General features: G+C 36.6%; 2 protein-coding genes across 4 annotated transcripts; one reads left to right on the top strand and one right to left on the bottom strand.

Moving 5' to 3' along the window:
• The first annotated feature begins 6816 nt into the window (after positions 1 to 6816).
• On the top strand, positions 6817 to 10763 carry LOC110910792 (tyrosyl-DNA phosphodiesterase 2). Of its 2 annotated transcripts, none has more exons than XM_022155386.2 (5): positions 6817 to 7337; positions 8434 to 8511; positions 8604 to 8749; positions 8849 to 8959; positions 10001 to 10763. In XM_022155386.2, the coding sequence occupies exons 1-5, from the start codon at positions 6839 to 6841 to the stop codon at positions 10574 to 10576; spliced, it is 1410 nt and encodes a 469-aa protein (XP_022011078.1). In that variant the 5' UTR covers positions 6817 to 6838; the 3' UTR covers positions 10577 to 10763. The 2 variants fall into 2 exon arrangements, with proteins under 2 accessions (XP_022011078.1, XP_022011079.1); XM_022155387.2 differs by having other exon boundaries at positions 8440 to 8511.
• Positions 10764 to 12828: 2065 nt separating this feature from the next.
• Positions 12829 to 21173, bottom strand: LOC110910791. 2 transcript variants are annotated; one of them, XM_022155383.2, is made up of 9 exons: positions 21050 to 21173; positions 20566 to 20792; positions 17788 to 19109; positions 16696 to 17029; positions 16521 to 16605; positions 15764 to 15820; positions 15525 to 15584; positions 14040 to 15446; positions 12829 to 13291 (listed from the first exon to the last, which is right to left on the bottom strand). In XM_022155383.2, the coding sequence occupies exons 3-9, from the start codon at positions 19049 to 19051 to the stop codon at positions 13028 to 13030; spliced, it is 3471 nt and encodes a 1156-aa protein (XP_022011075.1). In that variant the 5' UTR covers positions 19052 to 19109; positions 20566 to 20792; positions 21050 to 21173; the 3' UTR covers positions 12829 to 13027. The 2 variants fall into 2 exon arrangements, with proteins under 2 accessions (XP_022011075.1, XP_022011076.1); XM_022155384.2 differs by lacking the exon at positions 20566 to 20792 and having other exon boundaries at positions 21050 to 21147.
• Positions 21174 to 23051: the final 1878 nt, after the last annotated feature.

Genomic DNA, 23051 nt, shown 5'->3' on the forward strand with positions numbered 1-23051 from the left:
CTTAACTCCCCTCACACCCTCAATTTGATGGCGGCACTCCTCTCTTAGGGGACTTGTTTTTTATTCAAAAAGAAAAAAAAGGAAAATAACTTGATTGGTTGAAAATCTGGTGGGCCACCCTCTCCCTCTCTCCCTCTCTCCCTTATGCGGTAACTAGTCCCCGACCTTCCATCCCCTCCATGCGGTGAATGATGATGGCGGCACTCCTCCCCGTGCAGTAACTAGTCCCCGACCCCCCTCCCCGAGAAGTGCCCCGTTCACCCTAAGCAGCCAAGAATCTTAGTTCATGCACTATTGTTAAACTACATTTTTTTGTTTTTTACTCAACCCGGAGCTAACTAGTTGTATCTATACTATGTAATAAAAGAAACTATTTTGAGGACACTTGTCATCATATTAGGCCATACCTTATGAATAATTATTATTTTAGTTTAATCTCTTCTAATTAATTAGAGATAATCCTCCTACTAAATATTATTTAGTTTAATTATTACTTTTATATTTATCTATTTACTTCAAATTCAAACTTAGTTATCTAATTTGATATTAGAGTAAATTACGATTTTTGCCCCTGTGGTTATATCACTTTTACCTTTTAGCCAAAAAATGAATCTTTTAACATCTGAGCCCCCAACGTCTACTCAACCCGTACAATACATGAGGTTCTTAAAGATATAATTTTTTATTATTTAATATATAAATTTACATTTATTCAACCTATGTAATAAACGAGATTTTTAAAGATATATTGTTTTATGATTTGGTATATAAAATTACATTTATTCAACCCATGTAATAAACGAAGTTTTTAAAGATATATTTTTTTATTATTTGGCATATACAAAACGTTTTGTTTAGCTTGGTATCAAATATATTTTACGAAACTTAAAATAAAATTAACTAATATTATTTATCATTTCTACATTTACAAGTTTAAATAAATGGTTAAATTTATTAAAAATTCGTGACATATACAAGTTTTAAATAAATGGTTAAATTTATTGAGACTTCGTTAACAAATTTTACTACAATATAATAATCTACTTATATCAATCTAAATCTAAATCTATACTATACTATATAATAAAATATTAATGTGTGACACTTATCATTCATTGTAAGCATTTATTTTATGATTTTCTCGTCTCACTTCCAAACTTATCTTATATTAATTAAATAAAGAAATGAATAATGAGCTAATATCAAATTTTATCATACTTTAAATTTTGAATACCATTCTTCTATTTTTCTAATAAAATATTATTCTGAAATTTAAATTGTTAATTTAAAATATTTTTAAATAAAACAAATTATTTATCACAAAAATCAAACTTTGTATTAATATATGAAATATTTTTATTTTCATTACTAAAAAAATTATTATATTAATTTTATTATATAATTTATAAATCAATTTGTCGGAATTGGTACCAACATTTTATCACTCAAATAAATAGATGTTGATTTGCTTCTTGAATAACATATCTTCTTTTCAAGAACCATCTTCACAATCACCATATCCATCGCGTATCGAGTATTATCCATTAGTATATTGAAAGATATGATTTTTTATTATTGGTATATAAAATTAGATTTATTAAACCCATGTAATACACGTGGTTTTTTAAAGATATACCTTTTTTATTATTTACTATACAAAATTACATTTATTGGACTCGTGTAATACAGTAGGTTTTTTAAGATATAACTTTTTATTATTTGATATATAAAATTAGATTTATTCAATTCGTACAATACACGAGGTTTTTTTAAGGATATATTTTTTATTATTTAGTATAGAAAATTACATTTATTCAACCCGTGTAATACGCATATTGTTAAAGATGTAACTTTTTTATTATTTGGTATATAAAATAACCTTTATGCAACCCTTGTAATAAATGAGGTTTTTAAAGATGTATTATTTTATTATTTGGTAAACAATATTACATTTATTCAACTCGTGTAATACTCGTGGTTTTAAAGATAGAACTTTTTTATTTGGTATATAAAATTATATTTATTGAACCCGTACAATATGGTTCTTATAGATATAACTTTTTATTATTTAATATATAAAATTATATTTATTCAACCGGTGCAATAAATGAGGTTTTTAAAGATATATTGTTTTATTATTTAGTATATAAAATTCATTTATTAGACCCGTGTAATACACGGGGTTATAACCTAGTAATATTTATAATTCAAATCTCCATGTCCACGTGTGTATTGATTTGTTGGATTCATATTATCATTTTTTTGTTATTTTGATTTCTTAATACATTTGTTCTCTATAACAAGAGTTTATTTGATTTAAACATACTTTTATTCCCTGAACGTCGCTTCCTTACAAGTGTAAGATGAAATCTTTCTTAACAGAAACATATATTATTGGCGGACCCATCATTTGGCCAAGGTGGGCGGCCGCACTCCTTGAAAAACAAAATTTAGTGTATATTTTTGGCAAAAAAACCCGACCGCACCCTTTAAAAATATGGTTGAACACCTCATCCGCACCCCCAACAAATAATTTTTGAGTCCGCCACTGAGATATATGTTATTCTTAACCGAAATAAATATGTTGGACAATAAATAAATAAAATTCGAAACATTGAGGTTATGACCAAACCAACAAATTATCACTATCGTATTTTTTTTTTATGTATGGATATTTGATTGGCAAAAGTCTAAAAACTTCAACTTTTGATTATATTTTATGTAAGTGATTCATCGTGTGGGATTCCATATTACGTGTATGCCTATTTGAAGTAATGAAGTTAATCCAAATAAAACTTTGTTATTCAAAATAACAAATAATTAATATTTTCAGATATAAAAACTATAAATATCAAAGTGATTTTTTAATAAAGCTAGGTTTTAAGAAGTCCACCGCATTGTGGAGAATTTCTTTTGTTATTCAGTCTGTGTTTACATGTGTTTTGAAATCACTACGAGTCTACGAGCGTGTTGTGAGCGGAACTGCTGACAAGAATAAAAAGAAAATGTAGAAAAAAACACTAAAAGATAACCGAAAGAAAATCAACCCAAAAAGTTGTATGGTAACGATGTTGTTTGTATGAAACCCGTGGTCAGAGATAAACAAATTGTTCTGAGTACCGGTACCAAATTTGTAGAACCGAAAGATCTTAAGTACCAATTCGATACCGACTTTTGGCGTTTCTGGTACCAGTTCACTACCGTTTTTCACCTTCATATACCGGTACCCTAACAGGTATTTTCGGTATCAGTACCGATTCTGTATCGGTTGGCACCGAGCTCATCCCTACCCCTGAAACTAAAAAAAGAAAAAATTAAAAGTTAAAGAAAATCAACAAAAAAAGTTGTACGATACCGTTGTTCGTACGGTAACCGTGATCAGGGATGAGCAAATGATACCGGGTAGCAGCACTGAATTTCCCGAACCAAAAGATTTTCAATATCAATTCGGCACCAACTTTTGGCGTTTTCTGTATTAGTGCCGGTTTTTACCTTCATGTACTGATACCGAACAGGATCGTACCGGTATTTTCGATACCAGTACTGGTTCGATACCGGTTGACACCAAGCTTATCCCAACCCCTGATATTAAAAAAAGAATTAAAGTTAAAATGTAAATAAAATAATTATTATTATAATATTAAAATAATAAAAGTATTAAAAAACTATATATTATTATAATATTAAAATCACTATTCATTTTACCAATTCTGTATCGGTTGGCACCGAGCTTATCCCTACCCCTGAAACTAAAAAAAGAAAAAATTAAAAGTTGAAGAAAATCAACAAAAAAAAAGTTGTACGATACCGTTGTTCGTACGGTAACCGTGATCAGGGATGAGCAAATTGTACCGGGTAGCAACACTGAATTTCCCGAACCAAAAGATTTCCAATATCAATTCGGCACCAACTTTTGGATTTTTTGTATTAGTGCCGGTTTTTACCTTCATGTACTGATACCGAACATGATCGTACCGGTATTTTCGATACCAGTACTTGTTCGATACCGGTTGACACCATCCCAACCCCTGATATTAAAAAAAGAATTAAAGTTAAAAAGTAAAGAAAATAATTATTATTATAATATTAAAATAATAAAAGTATTAAAAAACTATATATTATTCCATATATAAGTTTGCAAGTGTTTTGTGCATCATTAGTTGTACTTTGTGCTTTGGGAGTTTTTTTTTTTTTAAAACTTGATTTTTTAGTTTTAACCCAAGATTTTTACCTTTTTCCAATTTTAACCCTACATAATTTATTTTTTTAACTTTAACCCAAAACTTTTCATTATTTGCAATTTAATTTCACAACTTTTGTCACTTATACTTTTCATCTTTCGCAAATTTTCATTTTACGTATAGGTCTAATTTTTTTGAGTTAATACGACGCAACGTGCATATGTGGTTCAATGTTTTTACCTCTATTTTTCCATGTTTGACAGGTTTGTCGCAACACGCAAATCCTAGGTCGAGTCAGTGTTGGTGGTCGATGACGGTTGTGTGACATTAGTACTATTTGACACCGTTTTACGCCCCGCCGCAACGCGGGGTGAGCTTTAGGGGGTTTTCAAAGAAAAATGGTTATGCATATGGTTGTCGTAACGTTGGCTTTGGGGGTTTTCTAAAAAAATTGATTTTTTTTAACTTTTCACCCAAAAGTATTTCATAAATTACTTTTAACCAAAAACTATTTGTTTTTTTTTTTTTTTTTACTTTTAACCCAAAACTTTTTATCTTTTGCAATCTATCCTCATAACTTTTTATTTTCAACTTTGATCCTTTATAGTTTTCATTTTCCGCAAATTTTTCGTTTTATGCTTGGTTCTAAATTTTGTGACGTAACACATCGCAAAGTGTGTCTTTGGTTTAACGTTTTTACGTTTCGTTCTAAATTTTGCGAGTTAACACGACGTAGCATGCGTGGGTGGGTGAACGTTTTTACATTGTCTATTTTTTCCCCGTTTGACAGGTTTAACATAACGTGCTGGTCTTAGATTGACTTAATTATAACTAAAGTATCCCCGCTGCATTGGGGCGGGTCGCAATCCTAGTTATTATAATATTAAAATCACTATTCATTTCAATTCATTTAGTAATATATAGTAATAATAATAATAATAATATATAGTAATAATAATAGTAATATATAATAATTGTATTGATCATTTACAAACATCTAGATGAAGTTACCATCAGAAAGAAAGTTTCATGGTTTGCTACATCCATTACCCCTGAAGCTATATATATTGAAGTAATTTAGTTATGTAAATTTATGTATAAATCATTAAGGGCTATTTGTTTATCTCTTAATGGTGCTCTTAATGGTTCAGACCTCTTACTGGTTAGTTTAGCACTTGATGGTTCAAACTGTTTGTTTCGCGAGTAGATGTCTAAATGGTTTAAACATTTGCCTCTGAATAGTTAAGTATTATACTGAGTCTGAATGATTAAGTCCTATAATCTTGGTCAAACATTTTCCTCTGAATGGTTAAACATTATATTGGTTCTTAATGGTTCATAACTCTTACTAATTCAACACTTAATGGTTCAGACATCTTACTAGTTCAACACTTAGGGGTTGTTTGTTTACCTCTTAACGAGGCTCTTAATGGTTCAGACCTCTTACTAGTTCAGCATTTAATGGTTCAGACTGTTTGTTTCACGATCAGATGTCTGAATGGTTCAGACATTTGCCTCTGAATGGTTAAGATTTATATAGAGTCTGAATGGTTAACCTCTAATCTGAATTGGTCAGGCATTTGCCTCTGAACGGTTAAGCATTATACAGGCTCTTAATGGTTCAGACCTCTTACTGGTTCAGCACTTAATGGTTCAGATCTCTTACTGGTTCAGCACTTAACCATTCAGATGTTGCCAAACATCCCCTTAACCATTCAGAAGTTGCCAAACAGCCCCTAAGTTAAATAATTTATATCCTAAACTTGTATAATGCACACGTATTATCAAGCTAACACAATATTTTAATTTTCGGTCCTGAAAAGTTGGTTTAGTGGTTAGTCATTTGGTTTCGGTTTCTCTGAGGTTGTTAGTTTGAAACCGAGCTGAATCAGGTTTTACTGCAGTGGTAGGGCTGACAATTTTACACGAATACACGACACGAACCTACACGAAGTTAACATGTATCGTGTATGGCCTTAACAGGTATCGTGTACCAAACAGGTAGACACGAGATTACCTGTTAATTTTTCATGTATAAACAGGTTAAATACATGTTTACCTGTTAATACTCGTTAGTACACGATAAGAAATTAAAATAAATAAAACTCATTAGCCATGTGCGTGTGGGTTCCTTAATTCCTTTCTATTTTCATTCCTCATTCAATTAAAAAAAATAAAACCCTAAACTCCCTTTGTAACTCTCAGAGTCTCAGATAGCATGTCGTGTTCGTGTTAACAAGTATTAACAGGTAATTTTCGTGTATAACAGTCGAACAGTTGTGTTAACAGGTATTAACAGGTAGTTTCCGTGTATTCGTGTCGTGTTACTGTTCGTGTTTGAAAAAAATGACACGATAAGTTATCGTGTCGTGTTCGTGTATCGTGTCTTATCGTGTCATGTCTTATCGTGTACAGGTATACACGATATGCCAGCCCTACGCAGTGGGTCTTCGGGCGGCGGGTGTTCCCCGGAAGTGGTAGCTTGGTGGCTCGGGTATGCATTCAACTCTGTTCGTTATAAAGGAGATGATGCATCTGCTCGATTAATGACATCATGCTTATCCGGTGATTTAGTTGGCGGTTAAAAAATATACTTTTTGATATATAATAGTGTGATCCTCCCACTTTTTTCGTTAATCTACTATTTGAGCGGACAAATGTCATATTTCAAAATCTCAATCCCAACTTTTAAAACCCTTTCGTTTCTTTTGATCTCCAAGAACCCTAGAAAAACCCTAATTTCATTCTCAATTTCACCCAAATCAATGGCTTCTTCCTGGGCCTGTTCTAAATGCACCTTCATCAACACAGATTCTCTAAAACCCACATGCCAGATTTGCTTATCATCAAAACCCAACTCACCTTTTTCATCCTCATCCTCATCTTCGTCAAATCAAGAAAAATGGTCTTGTAAAGCTTGCACCTTTTTGAACCCTTATAAAGTTTCAAACTGTGAAATTTGTGGGACTAAGAACTCATTGTTGTCTTCAAGTTTGAGTCTTGATGATGAAGAACTGCAGGTGGGTGTTGGGAATGTTTTCTTGCCTTTGTTACAAAAATGTACTGCTTCTAAGAGGAAAAGTGGTGATGACCCAGTTGATGATTTTGGTGTGTCTCGTGGGATAAAATCTGCTAACAGAAAGGTGGTTGATTCTGGTGAGTTTATTTAAACCGTTGTTTTTTTTTTTTTGTTTTTTTGTTTTTTTTTTTCTATTGATTATTGGCTTCTATTGTTCTTTAGGCTTATGCTTTAGCAACTATATAGGATAGGAGACATTATGATAAAACATATAGAATCTTTTTTTTTATTTTATACATGGGTGTTTGTGCTTTGTTTTGTTTTTTTTTTTTGTTTTTTTTTTTTGAACGGTGAAAATCTTTAACTTGTTGTGAGAGATCTCACACCCTCCTAACAGAGGGCCCTAACCCCACTTGCCAGACTATGTTGTCTTAACCGGGTCCACGCTGGCGTCAGAGTTTGGCTAACGGCGTTCCCCGGGAAAGCATACCACCCACTGCAAGTGACAGGTGCTTGCGCCGCCACAAGAGAGAATCTCTCTGGCGTAACGCATGGTGGACTAAAACCCGGGGTGGCTCGAGCTCGAACTCTTGACCTAGGGTCTGGGAGAATCCACCAAATTTGGCACTAGTGGAGATTGAACTTGGGTCTCCAAGGAAAACCTAAGTCTTTCCAACCACTAAACCACAAGTGATGGATGGTGTTTGTGCTTTGTTGATTTACTTAGATCATGTGTTGTGGTTTAACATAACCCTTGTTATGTCACTGCTATGCAGACAATGGACTTTACTAACCTGCTCTTTAACTGTCATGTTTTGGTTTAATTAATAATTAAATAAAAGAAAAAATTAAAATTGATGATTGGTGCAAGACCACATGGGCCCCATCTATTTCTCCCTCAAAGGTGTTGAGGGGTAACACCCCCCTTTTTGGCGCCCCCTTTTAACTATGGTGTTTTACGCCCAAAAGTGATGATGTGGCTGGAGACGTGACTCCACGTCTCCACCATAGTTGTTTATAGCGAATAGCGACAAGGGACCTGTATGCTACATAGCGAATAGCGACAAATAGCGACCCCTATTTTATATATAGCGATACATTAGAAAAAGAATTTTGAAAATTTTTATATGTATATTATATCAAAATACCTTGCTATATATGCTATTTTACATGTATATTTAACAAAAACCTATAAATCCAGCTATTTTATAGCTATATCTAATTGTTATACAGCTACAGTTGCTGATGAGTGTACTGTTTTGGGAGTGTCCTGCAACCCTAAATCTTTCGGTAAATCATTGGCTGCCTCTGGTAAGTTTAAAAATTTGGAATCGCGCTATCGCAATCTACATTGATAATATGTTATTTGGTAATTTAATTTACATGGGTCGAATAATCTGCAGATGAAGTTCAGCCAAAAGAGGATTTGCAGACATTGAAGATTTTGAGTTACAATGTTTGGTTTGCCGAAGATATCGAGCTTCGTATAAGAATGAGAGCAATTGGTGACATTATTCAATTGCATAATCCAGATGTTATATGTTTGCAGGTATTGTCTCCGACAATTTCTTAATATCGACTCTTTGGGTAAAGATGATTTTTTTTTTTCTTTTTAGGCGAACTTTTAAATGTGATTTTTATCGTGTAGGAGGTCACTCCTGATATCTATGCCATTCTTCAAAGATCCAATTGGTGGAAGTCGTATAAATGCTCGCTTTCCTTTGATACGGCAAACACCAGGCCATACTTTTGCATGCAGGTTAGCTTTGTTCATATCACACTGTCTTGATGAACAAGGGCTAGGGGTGTAAACGGGCCGATTCGCTCATGAGCTACTCGATATCGGCTTGCGAAAAGCTCGAGTCGTGCTTAAGTGAGCCTGAGCCCGTGCTTGGGACTAAAAATAAGCTTGTTTAATAAACAATCGCGAGCTTTACTTATCGAACTCGAGCTGGCTCGCGAGCCTAAACAAACGTATTGGTTATATTGTTTTTTGGTTTAGTTTCAAAAAGGCAAGATTTTGAAACCATGCTGACTCAGATGCGGAAAAACAAACCTTTGGACGAAAGTCGTAAAAGTGGCCAAACCTCAGGGATGAAAATGGCATTTTACTCATATTTTTATAACATAAGTTATTTTGATAAAAATAACTAAATATATTATGTTATATGTAACAATTATAATTATAAATGTATATAAATTAGTTAGTAAAGAATAAACGAGCCGTGCTCGGGGTCGACTTGTCTACACCCAATGGCAAGTGGGCAATATGATAATAAATTGTTGGCGAATTGGAAATAAATAATCCCACCTAACTCAATTTGGCCGATAATAATCCAAAGTCAGTTATTGACCGATAATAATCCGAACTGGTCAATTTTTTTTTGTAAAATAGTCCGCCGTTAAAATAGCTTAACGGAGTATTTCGAGGTAAGTTTTACATCAATTGAAGCACCCGAATTGAAGCACCGTTTTCGTGGGTTGGGGCAGTATTTCGAGGTAAGTTTTACATCAATCGACTCGTATCCTCGTTCTGATCAAAAGCCCTAAAACATCGGTTTGTAATTCGGAAAAAAACTTAACTTCGTTAAGCTATTTTAACGGCAGACTATTTTACAAAAAAAATTGACTGGTTCGGATTATTATCGACCAATAACTGACTTGGGATTATTATCGGCCAAATTGAGTTAGGTGAGATTATTTATTTCCAATTTGCCTAAATTGTTTAATAAATGATAACGCCTATGATCTAGTTTACGAAGGAAGTTTGTATTTAACTTAACGTAACGACATTTTGCAGCTTAGCAAATTGCCTGTGAAATCCTACAGTTGTAAGCAATTTAGCTATTCCGCAATGGGCCGAGAGTTATGCATTGCAGAAGTTTCGGCCCAAGGAGGTACTCCCTTGGTAGTCGCTACAACCCATCTTGAGAGCCCTTGTCCCGGCCCGCCAAAATGGGACCAAATGTACAGTAAAGAGCGTGTAAAACAAGCACAAGAAGCCGTCGCCTTTCTCAAAGTAAACCCGAATGTTATATTTTGTGGTGATATGAATTGGGATGACAAGTTAGACGGCGAGTTTCCACTGCCGGATGGATGGATTGATGCGTGGACTGAACTGAACCCGAAAGAAATTGGCTGGACTTATGACACGAAGTCAAACCCGATGTTGTCTGCTAATAGGAAACTGCAAAAACGTCTTGATCGGTTCTTGGTCGGTTTGCGTGATTTTAAAGTTGAGTGTGTTGAAATGGTGGGGACTGAAGCGATACCGGAAGTGACGTATATGAAGCAGAAAAAAGGCGGGAAAGAGGTGGAGCTTCCTGTTTTGCCGAGTGATCATTTTGGTTTGCTGTTAACTATGGCTGCATTGTAGCTCTAATGGTTTTCTTGTAAGTCACGTTTACGTCTTTGTACCGTTGTTGATTGACAGCTAAGCATGTGCGCGCGCGCGCTTTTGTGGATCAATCGTTTCCACATATTTTGTCAAGTTTTTTTGTGAATATGAACGCGTGCCAAACATGTTATCGTTGGTGTCAATTCGCAAGTGCTTTTTTGGCCCATAATGTATATCTATATCTATCTTCTATACTCTATATAATAAAGTAAACTAATAATGGACACTAGCCCGCTAAATGCATTTTCCCTAGCCGCCGCTGCTAATTTATATTGACCCGGTTTTTTATTTAGAAACTGATGTTATATCGATATCTGTATGTATCCTCTGTCCAGAACCAATTCTGCAAAATCTTCACACTAGTTCACTGCAAGTTTTATGATCTTTGAAAGTGAATGCGGCTCTTATCTCAGCTTGAAATTTACAAGTTTGGCCCTTTGATTGTAATGCATGGGTAAGCTTGGGTTTTGGTTAAATATTGATCTATGGTTTATAAATTATGGATTTTCAATACTTAGGAATATATTTTTTTCCAGACCATCGTGGCAAACATTTGTGTCATCTATGAATGGTCTTCTTCTATCAAAGAGCTTGAAGATGTGCATAGAGGAAAGATATGATTCTAACCCTCACTCTTTCACATTTACCCGATCACACAAAGGCATATCATTTTCATACCCTCATTGATAGGAAGGGCAACAATCCTCAACTTACCCAATGCTTCAAGCTAGGGATGTGAGCAAATGGTACTGGGTACCGGTACCGAATTTACCGAACCGGGTACATTTTCGGTACCGAACGGGTACCATGCTCATTCCTACTTCAAGCCACACACTCGCACCACGTTCCCGCATGATGCCCCTAACACGCTAATGGTTCAGAGGGGTCTTTCATAATTCAAGCTACAACGAGTTTCTTTTTTTAAACTTAACCCCTTTGTTTGGGATGTAATTTAACCATTTTCATTTTCTAATTTTGCAGTTATTTCAGGGGTTTTGATTCTATTATGGAACATTATATTTATTCAACCCGTGTATTAAACGGGGTTCTAACCTTAGTAATATAATATGTAAAATCTAGAACATGATCTCAAACCACAATTACGGTTTGTATCATGTTATCAGAATGAGAAATCCATTCTTATTAGTTTTGACTTTTGACTTTCAATCTTTCTAGTCTCGTATTTCTTCTTCCTCCTATACATAAATTATATTTGTTAATTCTAAAACGTACATCAATTTGATTAAAATACTAACGTATAAAATACACATTTCTTAAATAGTTACAAAATAAACATATTTTTTAATAAACCCATTTGGGATCAAACACAAATGGACTTTTAGGTAAACGGGTCTGGCAACACATTTCGAGATGGTGTAGAGTGGCCCCTTTTTCGGCTTACACTGTTAGAGAGTTGCTAGAGCTTCATGATCATGTCAGGCTGAAAGGAGTGGCTAAAGAGATTTTCCATGGGATTGTCATAATCATGGTGCTGGAGCATTTGGCGTGCTAGGAATGGTTTTAAATTCTCCAATAATCAAATTCGGGTGGAAGATATTATTAGCGAAATTAAGTCGGTGGGGTTTTTTTGGGCTAGAAGTAGACTAAAAGCTAGATCCGTATCTTGGACCGAGTTGTGTGATTTTGTATTTATCTAGAGTTCTTGTGTCTTGTTGTGTGGCTGCCCCGTTTCGTGGGTTGGTGTTTTCTAATAAAATTTTCCTTTAAAAAAAAAAGGTAAACGGGTCGAAATGGTCATCTCTAACAAAAGTATTAAAACAACTATAAATGAATTTAACGAGAGTTAATGGAAGTCGGGTGTGTAATTGGAAGCTGAAGGAGCGTGCATGAATGCTTACGGAACCATAATCATGGTGATTAGCAGTCGCAGGTTCATGTGACCGACTGCACAACAAGAACAGGATCACAGAGATCGACTCCATAACTCAATTTAACTGCAATTCGTGTTTGTATTACATGTCACAATTTAATATTAACTTCAAATCATCGCTTGTCTAAGATTACTCAAATTAAAAAGTTTCCTCCCTTCTACCCTACATAAAACGAGGAACGCGAATCCATTTGGCATGACCTAATAGTTTGCTGGTTCACCCATTGGCGGTCCAACACATTTGAACTGAACCGCCAAGGAGTCTGGTTCAAAACCTTGCTTTTGACTATTTTACATAACTAACTTTATATAAAAAAAAAAATAACACGGGCACATGGCATTATTTTTTTAAGATATGATGGTATGTCAAATTGTTATTCCAAAAATGGGCTTGAAACCAAGAATCAAATAGTTTTTTTTTCTTTCAAAAGTTTAATTCATATTTACGAAAAAACCAATCTCAATCAGCATTCTTTACATTTTAACCTGTAATAATGTTAGTCCCTGTGTATTTTTGTACCTAGATTGCGCGCATAACTTCACCGCAGATCCAGTTTTTGTGCCCGTTTTCTGGGTTTCTTCGCCTGTGTTGCAGCATCCAACTGCTGATGTGGCAATGCTGTTTTCTTTGAAGAAGATCTGCTGCCATGAGAACTTCTGGTCACCGGAAGTTTAGCGTTTAACCTTAAACCTAACAAACTTGTAGGTTCATCAGAACCAGCAGTTTCTTGACATCTCGGTTCATCTTGATCACTGTCGTCTCCATGTACCGTAACTTTTGGCAAAGAATCATCTTGCACATCCTAAGTACAATACAAAATAATCCATTTAGCAATCTTACAGTCTTTGATTTATTGTTTCTGCAATTATTACGATGTCGATGTGTGTGATTTAAGATCCTAACAAGTAACAAAGTGGCAAAACGGTAAAATATGCAAACAATAACAGAAGTTTTAATCGGTTCAAAGTAAGGGTGCTAAACGGGTTGTGTCTGTAGGTTGTCAGGTCCAACCCGACCCAAACACGAATATTTTACACGAACTCAAACATGACCCGAACCCGAAAATCATGTCATACATATGAACCCGAACACGACCTGAATATTCGCGGGTTGACCCGAACATGACCGGTTCAACCCGAATTTTTTTTATTTTCTAATTTGTTCGCAAATTAATATATTAAAATAAAATTTAAATTTTAAGACAAGAAACACAAATGTATATATAGAATAGTTACATTTTAATTATATAATCTTATTCATTTTCTCTTTTAAGATATAGTTATGGCATAAAATACGTAAACGATTTAAATTACGACATTAACATATTGTAAAAAAGTAAAATATAATATAAATGGGTTAAACGGGTTAACCCGCCCGGGTTGACACGAACCCGACCCTTTTAGCTATATAAAGGTCCACGGGTTCAACCCAAAACTGACCCAAACCCGTTTAAACTAAACCCAAAGCCATGAATTCCGTGTTAGGTTCGAGTCGTGTTTACGGGTCGTGTCAAAAGTTCACACCTCTAGTTGAAAGATCTTATTACGTACCTCATTTTGCACGTTTTCAACACGATCAGAATCCGACCCGCCTTCTCCTTCACTATCCGTCATCTCCTCACACTCAAACTCCACACTTTCTTCCACGTCATCATCCTCCGAGTCACTTAGCTCCTCTTGTTCCATCACGATTTCATCATGTCCACCACCCCCCGAACCTGGACCGAAATCCGGATCATTACCATTTTCCTTGGCTAAATCGTGCGAACCACTAGGCTGTGGTTCAGCGACTCCAGATTCACGACCACTTGTACCATTCTCTTTCCGGCCAATAGAGCTTAACCGGATATCCAAATCCAATTCGTTAGGGCTACGCGGTACAACGTTTATAGCCGTTGGATTCGGTGTTGATAAATCCAACGGTGGGTCACTCAACTGGCCATTTCCGTCATCGTTTCTTTGCAAAAGCGGATGGAAGTCAACGCCGGTCAACGGTGAACTTAACTCGTTAGATTTCAGCGAGTTGTTGAAGAAATTTAGCGTATGTTTCGCTTGATTAGAATAACGAAAGAGGTTAAGATTTAACTGCGGAGAATTATTGGGAAAGAAGTCAAAGGAGCTAGAAGAACTGGCATTTCCGTTCAAAGGGTAATACGGTAAACTCGCATCATCGTGAGCCTGGAACAATAACGGATGCAATTGAAGATCCGAATCACCCTTTTCAACCGCATTATTATCGCTCGTACCACATCTTACCGAGCTTCTCTCGTCTTGTTGACCAGCTCTCGGTTGACTTAAAACGCCGTTTTGTCTCACCTTACTAGAAGCTTCATCTTGGAATTTCGAAAACGCCGACTGCGACATTATACGAACCGTAGGTGGAAGATTGACCGGTGGCAAGTCGGGAGCTAGTTTCACTACGCGAGAACAACTAGATCGACGAGCTCGATATGGTATATTTACTTCGGGTCTCAAAAACGTAGCAGGAACGGGGTAAGATGAACTGTTATTAGGATTCACCAGCCTTGTGTCGTTCGGTAATCCGTTTTGTGTGAACGATTCAGCTTGCGGGTTTTCGCCCGTGTTTGAAATACCGGATGAAACCGGTCTCCAATCAGCCAAAAACGCCTCATGGACATATGCTTCATCTTCGTTATTTCCACCATCATCACCACTGTTATTTTCTTCGCCACCATGAAACGGATTAGCCTCATCATTGTTTGACCAGCCTTGACTATGTTGACCGACACCATTTGCTTGTAATCTTGAACCTTCGAGTTTTGACTTTCTTCGTTGTGATTCGTATAAGCGTCTCTTTGCCTTAGTATGTTCGTCTCCTTTGTATGACTTCTGGTTTCCGACAGCTGTGCGCCATTGACGAGGGAGCATCGACGGGTCCCGGTGTGGGACCATGTACTTCCATACCGCCATCCAATCGAGTTTGTATATCTTTAATCCCTGCATTGTTACATCAACATAATCACATTAATAATTGTTTCACTTTGAGCAAAATTAATACAAAAATAATATTAATACCTCCTCTATGAGAGCTTTCTCTTGAGGAGTCAACGGTGACGTTTTAAGCCTTCGAACTGCCTGCAAAATAAATATCATAAACATCAATTACAATATATTAATATTTAATAGTTTAATACCCCCCCCCCACACACACACACATAATACAATATAATTTTTGTGCGTGCCAAAACGGTCTTCTTTTTTGTGCGTTTATAATAATACATATACAATGATGAGGCGATCCGTAAATTACGTACCTTTATTGGATTCTCGGGTGCTCTAGAGCATGCACGGTTTTTCTGTCTCACAAAGATCTGGAAAAAGTAAATGAGCAAGATTATCACTCAATTGAGCACCGTGATAACGAAATAACATCACACATTGTGAAAAGCTTGGCTAGATTCAAAGGTAGGGCTGCAAACGAACCGAACGTTCAGCGAACAGATCGTGAACCGTTTGACGAGAAGTTCGTTCGTGTTCGTTCGTTTAATGAATGAAAGAACAGAACAAGAAATTTTGTTCGTTTAGTTAAATGAACGAACTTCATTTATGTTCGTGAACATTCGGTAACGTGTTCGTTTGTGTTCGATAGTTCATTAGTGTTTTTAGTGTTTATATTTTATTTAAATACTTCAAAATTCCGACATATAAAATATTTAATAAGTACCAGTGTATAATATATTATGTTCACAAATGCTTGTTTGTGTTCGTTTGTTTCCATTTCCGTTCATGACCATTAGTTCGTGTTCATGAACGTCCGTTGCCTAAAATTAACAAATGAACACAAACATGTTCATTTCCTTAACGAACAAACACGAACATAAAATCTCATTAGGTACGTGTTCGTGAACACATATATTTCCTTAACAAACGAACACTCGTTCGGTTCGTTTGCAACCCAATTCAAAGGCTCTTTGACACTTCCAACAAAAAAAACGAGAACTTCAATGAATAAAAAAGTGTTTAAATGAACTTCAAGATAAAAAGAGAACATAAACATTTGTAGAAACGTGCCTGATGCGGTGTTTTGCAGGGTAGAAAATTTTTCTGAATTTCCTTCCAGTCGGTATTATACCTCATTAACCCTCGAGCTAATAACCTGCATATTTCGACAAAACAGTAAGCTCATCACTATACTTTTTTTATAAAACGGTATGCACATTCGACAACGTGCAAGCTTGTAACCTACCCATCTTCAGCATCGGTGAAAAGCACGCGATTAGCAACAGACGAAGGGGGCGGCTTATGTGGAAATAGCGCTGGATTGAAAAGCGGAAAGAATCTCAAGGCCAACTTCGCAACGTCTTTCGGAACTAAAGCAATCGATTGATTTTTAGACCTTTCAACAAGTGCAGCAGCAATCGTCTTCTTCGATTTTGGGTCACTAGCGTTATCAGACACCATTGTAGGATCGGAATAAACACCAGCCGAAGAATGAACACCATTGAAAGGAAACAAACACTCCCGTTCAACCATGGCGTCATACGTAGCTTCTAACTGTCTCTGCCGATGCTCTTGAACAGCTGTTGATAAGAAGCACGGTTGGTACAAAAACTCAAGTTACAATTTACAAATAGGCCTGTAAACGAACTGAACGTTCATGAACTGTTCGTGAACTTGTTCGGCGGGAAATTCGTTTATGTTCATTTATTTAATAAATGAACTAACATGAACACGGTAGTTTTGTTCGCTTGATTAAACGAACGAACATGAACACACATTTTGTTCGTTCATTTATGTTAAAAAAAAACATCCTTTTATATTCTTGTATTTACATTTGTTTATTTCCGTTCGTTTATGTTCGTTTCAATTTAAATACATAAGTAGTTATATTTATATGAATATTATACATAAAAGGAACTTTCTGACTACTAACATAAATATTACTAATCGGTAATTGGGTTTTCTAGTTAAAAAAAATTAGTTTTTTAATGGAATTTATCGTAATTAATCACTAACTTACAAAAAAATTATGTTCGTTTATGTTTAGTCAATCATGTTCATTTGTGTTGTTTCTTGTTTGTTAAATTATGTTCGTTTAAGTTTGTTTGTGTATATTCATTAACGTTCGTGAACTGTTCGTTTAGGTTTTAAAACGAACAAACATAAATGAACACGAACATGCCAATTTTCTTAATAAACGAAATGAACAAAAAAATGTGTTTGATTGTATGTTCGTGTTCGGTTAAATGAACGCACACGAACATGTCTCTGTTCATATTCATTCGGTTCATTTACAGGCCTACTTACAACCCGATAAAAGTTCAAATAGAAGACATACCGATAGAAATATCGTCCAGATAGCTTTGAACTAAATTAAGTGGGGCCACATCAATAACTGATAGCACGGTATCGCTGACGAAAGGCACCCAGAACGAACCATCCGTAGAGATAGCGGTGTTCTCCGATGTTACGGCTGAACAAATGTACGGCAAGCTAAAACAAAAACCAGGATACGGTACCCGTTGAGAAGCAAGTATGTGATCGCGTTTGTGAAGCATCTCGGAAAGCAACTGGTGAGCTTGTGTGGCAACATGTTGTCTAGAAGGATCTAGAATGGAAAGAGAAAACAGCTGAACGAGCAGCTGTACATGCTCGTATATCAAACAATGTAACTGGCCTATCTGATGTGGCGTGAACGCACAGACGGGATAATTACACGCAGATGAAGTACTCTGAATCATACAGGTATTGTATGCATTTGGAGAAATCGGTGCATACGGTAAGATAGGACGTAACGGTCGATTCATATGACCGGAAAACTCATGTTGTCGAACATCGGTTTTTTGACGTTTTTTCTGCCGTGTTTCGGGTCGCCTACGAACACGCTCGTGTTCCCGTTCTTGGGCTACGTTATGTAAATTTTCGTCAACGTCACTCTCGAGTGCCTCTTCGAGTTCTAACTCGAAATCCGCATCGTTATCTTCATCTTCATCGAGATTATCGTTTTCTTGCGCTGCACCGGAACTTGCATCTCCGTTATTTAAAACCGCTGCGAGAAACTTCCGGTATTCTTCTTCATCGTCAATGTTATGATGAAGGTCATCCTCGTCATCCGTTTCTTGAAGAAAGGTCTCGAGTTCATCGAGAGTGGACCCCACAAGAGAATACCGAGCCCGAGTTCGCCGCCATATGGCATCCTCGTCATCACTATCACCATTAACCATTTGTTCAACAGTAACATCATCGGTAACTGTATTTGTGGCAATGTTTGGTTCAACGTTTCTAATACCGTCATCTTGCAATTCATCAGGGGCATTTGCGACATTAACCAAAGGTGAATGATTTTCTCTACTGTCAACGACATCGGTTTCAAACTCTTCGATCTCGGAGCTCAGGCTAGAAGAAGCTTCTAGAGAAGGAGCTTCTTTCAGAAAAGGATTGAAATCCATATCCCCTTCCTCATCCTCCTCGTTATCGTTCTCGTTCTCGTTCTCGTCGTCAACATGCTCGGAAGAAAAATCGTCGGTTTTCGATAAACTTGCAGCACCGGTGACAACAGTAGAGCACTGATTTTCAGTTGATGGTGAAGGTGATAACGTCATTGTGAGACCTCGCAACACCAAGGCTTATAGCTCACCTGATCGGATTACTAAACTAAACCTGCACATAATGCGGAAATGACCAACGGTAAGGAAAGATAAATATGTGTAAATAAACATTATAACTTAACATGAAGCCAATAGCACATCATCCATAAAAGCATTGCCTAGGGCTGTAAATGAACCGAACGTTCAGTGAACAGTTTGTGAACCGTTGGGCGGGAAGTTTGTTCATGTTCGTTCGTTTAATAGATGAACAAACACGAACAAGAAATTATGTTCGATAAGTTAAGCAAACGAACATGAACGGAGGTTGCATTCGTTCGTTTATGTTCGTGAACGTTCGGTAATGTATTCTTTTATGTTCGCTCGTTTATGTCATTTGTGTTTGTTCATTTAAAAGTTTATGTATTGGTTTTAGTTTTTAAAAATTTGAAGCCACAGTCATACTATAAGCCACCCGCCAACATCCCTCATTTGACCATTTCAATTGGTGTTAAAGCTTGACAAACTTTTTAATTTTTGTGTTAATTACGTTTTTTATATTTATGTCAATTATGTTCGGATAGTGATGTTACGTACTTGTATATTTTTGGTGGTTTCTTCATAATCTTTCTAATGAAAAATACAGTTTTTAATTTTAAAATGAATATATAACGTTCGTTTGTGTTAATTTATGTTCATGAGCATTTGTTTGTGTTCGTTTGCGTTCGGTAAGTGTTCATGAACAGTTTATGAACATGTTCATTTCCTTAATGAGCGAACACAAACAAGAAATCTCGTCCGGTAAGCGTTCTGAACCGTTCATGAACATGTTCATTCCTTAATGACCTTGTTCATGTTCGTCCGGTTCCTTTACAACCCTAAGCATTGGACTTCCTAATAACAACTATGAAAAAGAAACAAATTTGTGATCAGACAATAGAAGAAATTTAAGACCTGGCAAAATCAACTCTAAATCAGAAAAAAGAAACAATAATTTTGAGTATAAATATGTTATATGTGGCATTCACCGTTGGTGGTGTTTCCTACTTAGTAAGCAAAATAGTTAGCAACAGATAGACTAACTTCGGCGAAGGTGTTAGTGGATTAATGAGGTGGATACACATGATCATAGGCATGGTCAAAGATAGTATATTCCTAACTGGCATGTCAATAAGTTTTTTAGGGTCCAAAGCTTGGTGTACAGCCATGTTTGGAAGCTGCTTTTGCAGATGGGGGTAACCTACAAATTCCGACGATGATTGCTACTCGTTGGGCCATCCATTTCATCAAGAACATAATAGCAACCCGCGAGCTCTTAGCTTAATTAATGAAAAGGAATCTAATTAGCATAAGTCTTTTACATTTAAAACTACGTCCTTCAATTTAAATTTCAAGCAAATCAAACAGAAATATCAGAATAACTAACTGCAACACTGATTAGAGTTTCAATTCCAAACAAATCGTGATGTTTCTAGATGCCTGATATCAATCAAATTCAGTAGAAAAATGCAATTAAATTGAAATTGGCAAACCTAGTTCAAGAAACCTCTGATGCATCCAAACATCGACCGGAATACAACTCAAGTCGCTAAATGCCGTGCCTCCGTCGACGGAGTGATGAGTAGATACAACTCAATTCGCCAGAACCTTGCGTCGGTACGATCGAACGGTGGAGGAGCTAGGGTTTCGACTTAGGCTTCTTAGTGGCGGTGGCGTTGGTGGTGGTGGTTCCGATGAAGCTTCTTAAGGTTACTGAAACCTGTAGATTAAATTCAGAGGATGCAGACTAAACCCTACACCAATTTACTACAATTCGATCACTAAACCCTTAAATATTTTCTCAATACAGACTAAACCCTACACCAATTTACTACAATTCGATCAATAACAATATGTTCGTGACCCTAATTCTTGAATTAAAGTATAAAACTGCAAAATTGTTAAATTGGAGAAATGTATTGCATATATCCATACCGGAATTGAAGAATATTAAACATGAGGAGGTGAAATACGTACCGATTAGCTTGATTGCTGAAAACTTGAATCAAATTGTGGTTCGTTAGATTGCAGGTCGGAAAATTGGGGGTTTTTTTAGGTTTTTTGATTTGATTTTGTTTTGTTTTAGCGTTAGAGAATTTACAAGAGACGTCCTTAATGTTGTAGAATTTTAACAAATGAACCCCTATAGTATACTTGATTGAAAACTTTTCGATTTACTCGTTTACCGGATAACTTTTAGTGTTTTACAGCTTCTACCCCTACACTATGAGATAAAGTCCAAATAGCCAAATGTGTTTTCTATTTTAACTAGTATCGGAGACCACGCTTTGCGGCGGAGTCGTAGGGGTGATGGCGAGAACGCATTTGTTACGTGATATATCGATGATATATTATCGACCATGCAAACTTTAATCTAAACGACGGAAACAAAAGCAATCAACACGGCTAAGTAAACATGTCTAGAGTCTTGATGATAGCTTTAACCATAATAAGGTAAAGAGTAAATTACAAAACTCGTCTTTTTTGTTGACACCAGATTGCAAAGTGTGTCATTTGTCTTTAAAAAGTACAAATAACGTACTCGATTTTGCAAATCCTTACACGTTATGTCATTTATCCCTAACTCAGTTATTTTTCATGGTTAAATCTGAACAAGTGGACCCCACATGAGGGTATTTTGGTCATTTTACCATTTATTTATACAAAACAATTTACTCTCTCACTCTAAACACAAACACACTTAGGTGTTGTTTGTTTTTCTGAAAAGCTCTGCGCAAGCTCTTTTGTCTGCGTCGCGCAGACCACGCACAGACATTGTCACGCGCAGACTGTTTGTTTTTCCAAAGACGTTTCATTAAAAAAAAACGTTTGCGCGAGCTCTTCTTGATGAAGACTTGGCCCAGCCACTTCTAAGATCTTCTAAGGTCTGCAGAGAGTTAAACACCACCACTCACTACCACCGGCCATCACCACCACCACCACCACCGTCCACCACCCACTACCGTCCATCACCACCACCACCCACTACCGTCCATCACCACCACCACCGTCCACCAGCCACCACCACCGTCTACCACCATCACCGTCCAGCACCAACACCACCCACCACCACCGTCCGTACATCACCACCAGTTTATTTTAGAAGTCTGCATACGTTAAAAAAAACAAACAACCTTCTTCTTGCAGACTGTAGAGGTTTGGTCCACCTCTTCTTTTAGAGATGCCTATAGATGTGGTCCGCAAACTGCAAACATTTTACCTCTTAAAAACAAACAACACCTTACACTCTCTCTATCCTCTCTCCGGCCACAAGATCTCCTGTCACCACTACTACCTACCTCCGGTGACTAAGAATCCCAAGCCACCTGCCACCACCTGTCACCTCCAATCAACCCAACCACCAACATCTGCCACCACCACTCGACCACCACCAACCTACCCCCAAACCCCATCTTCCACAAACACCCATAACCACCACCGTACCAAGCATGTGCGGGTTCTGGATCTTGATTTGTGGAACGACATCAGCGGATCTGGATTTAGGGTTTCAAAGACGGCAACTGTTATGGTGCGATGACATCAGACCAACGACGGTAGGTAACCCTTGCACCCATACTGAAACTCGATCATCATAGTCGTCGTTGCTCACTTCGTCACCCATCGATTACAGATCAAAATTATGACCACAGATTCACAATCAATTGAAATGAAATACAGTGAATTTGATTTCGAATTTTGTAGATTTATTAACAGAATTTGGTGTTGGATTTGGAGTGAAGAAATTAGGAGATCAGGTGTGAAATTGGTGGGAGATATTTCGGGAGTGAGGAGGTGGTGGCAGGTGGGTGGGTGGTGATGTGATGGCAGTGGTGCTATGGCGGTGGTGCTTTAGCGGTGGTGGTGGCCCCTGATTGTAGAGAGAGAAAGTTGATGGAAGGAGAGCGAGTTTTGAGAGAGATGGGTTTTTGATTATTTATTTATTTTTAGGGTAAAATAACCAAAATATACTCATGTGGGG

Source organism: Helianthus annuus, chromosome 15 (assembly GCF_002127325.2).
Source record: "Helianthus annuus cultivar XRQ/B chromosome 15, HanXRQr2.0-SUNRISE, whole genome shotgun sequence".
Classification (NCBI taxonomy): domain Eukaryota; kingdom Viridiplantae; phylum Streptophyta; class Magnoliopsida; order Asterales; family Asteraceae; genus Helianthus; species Helianthus annuus.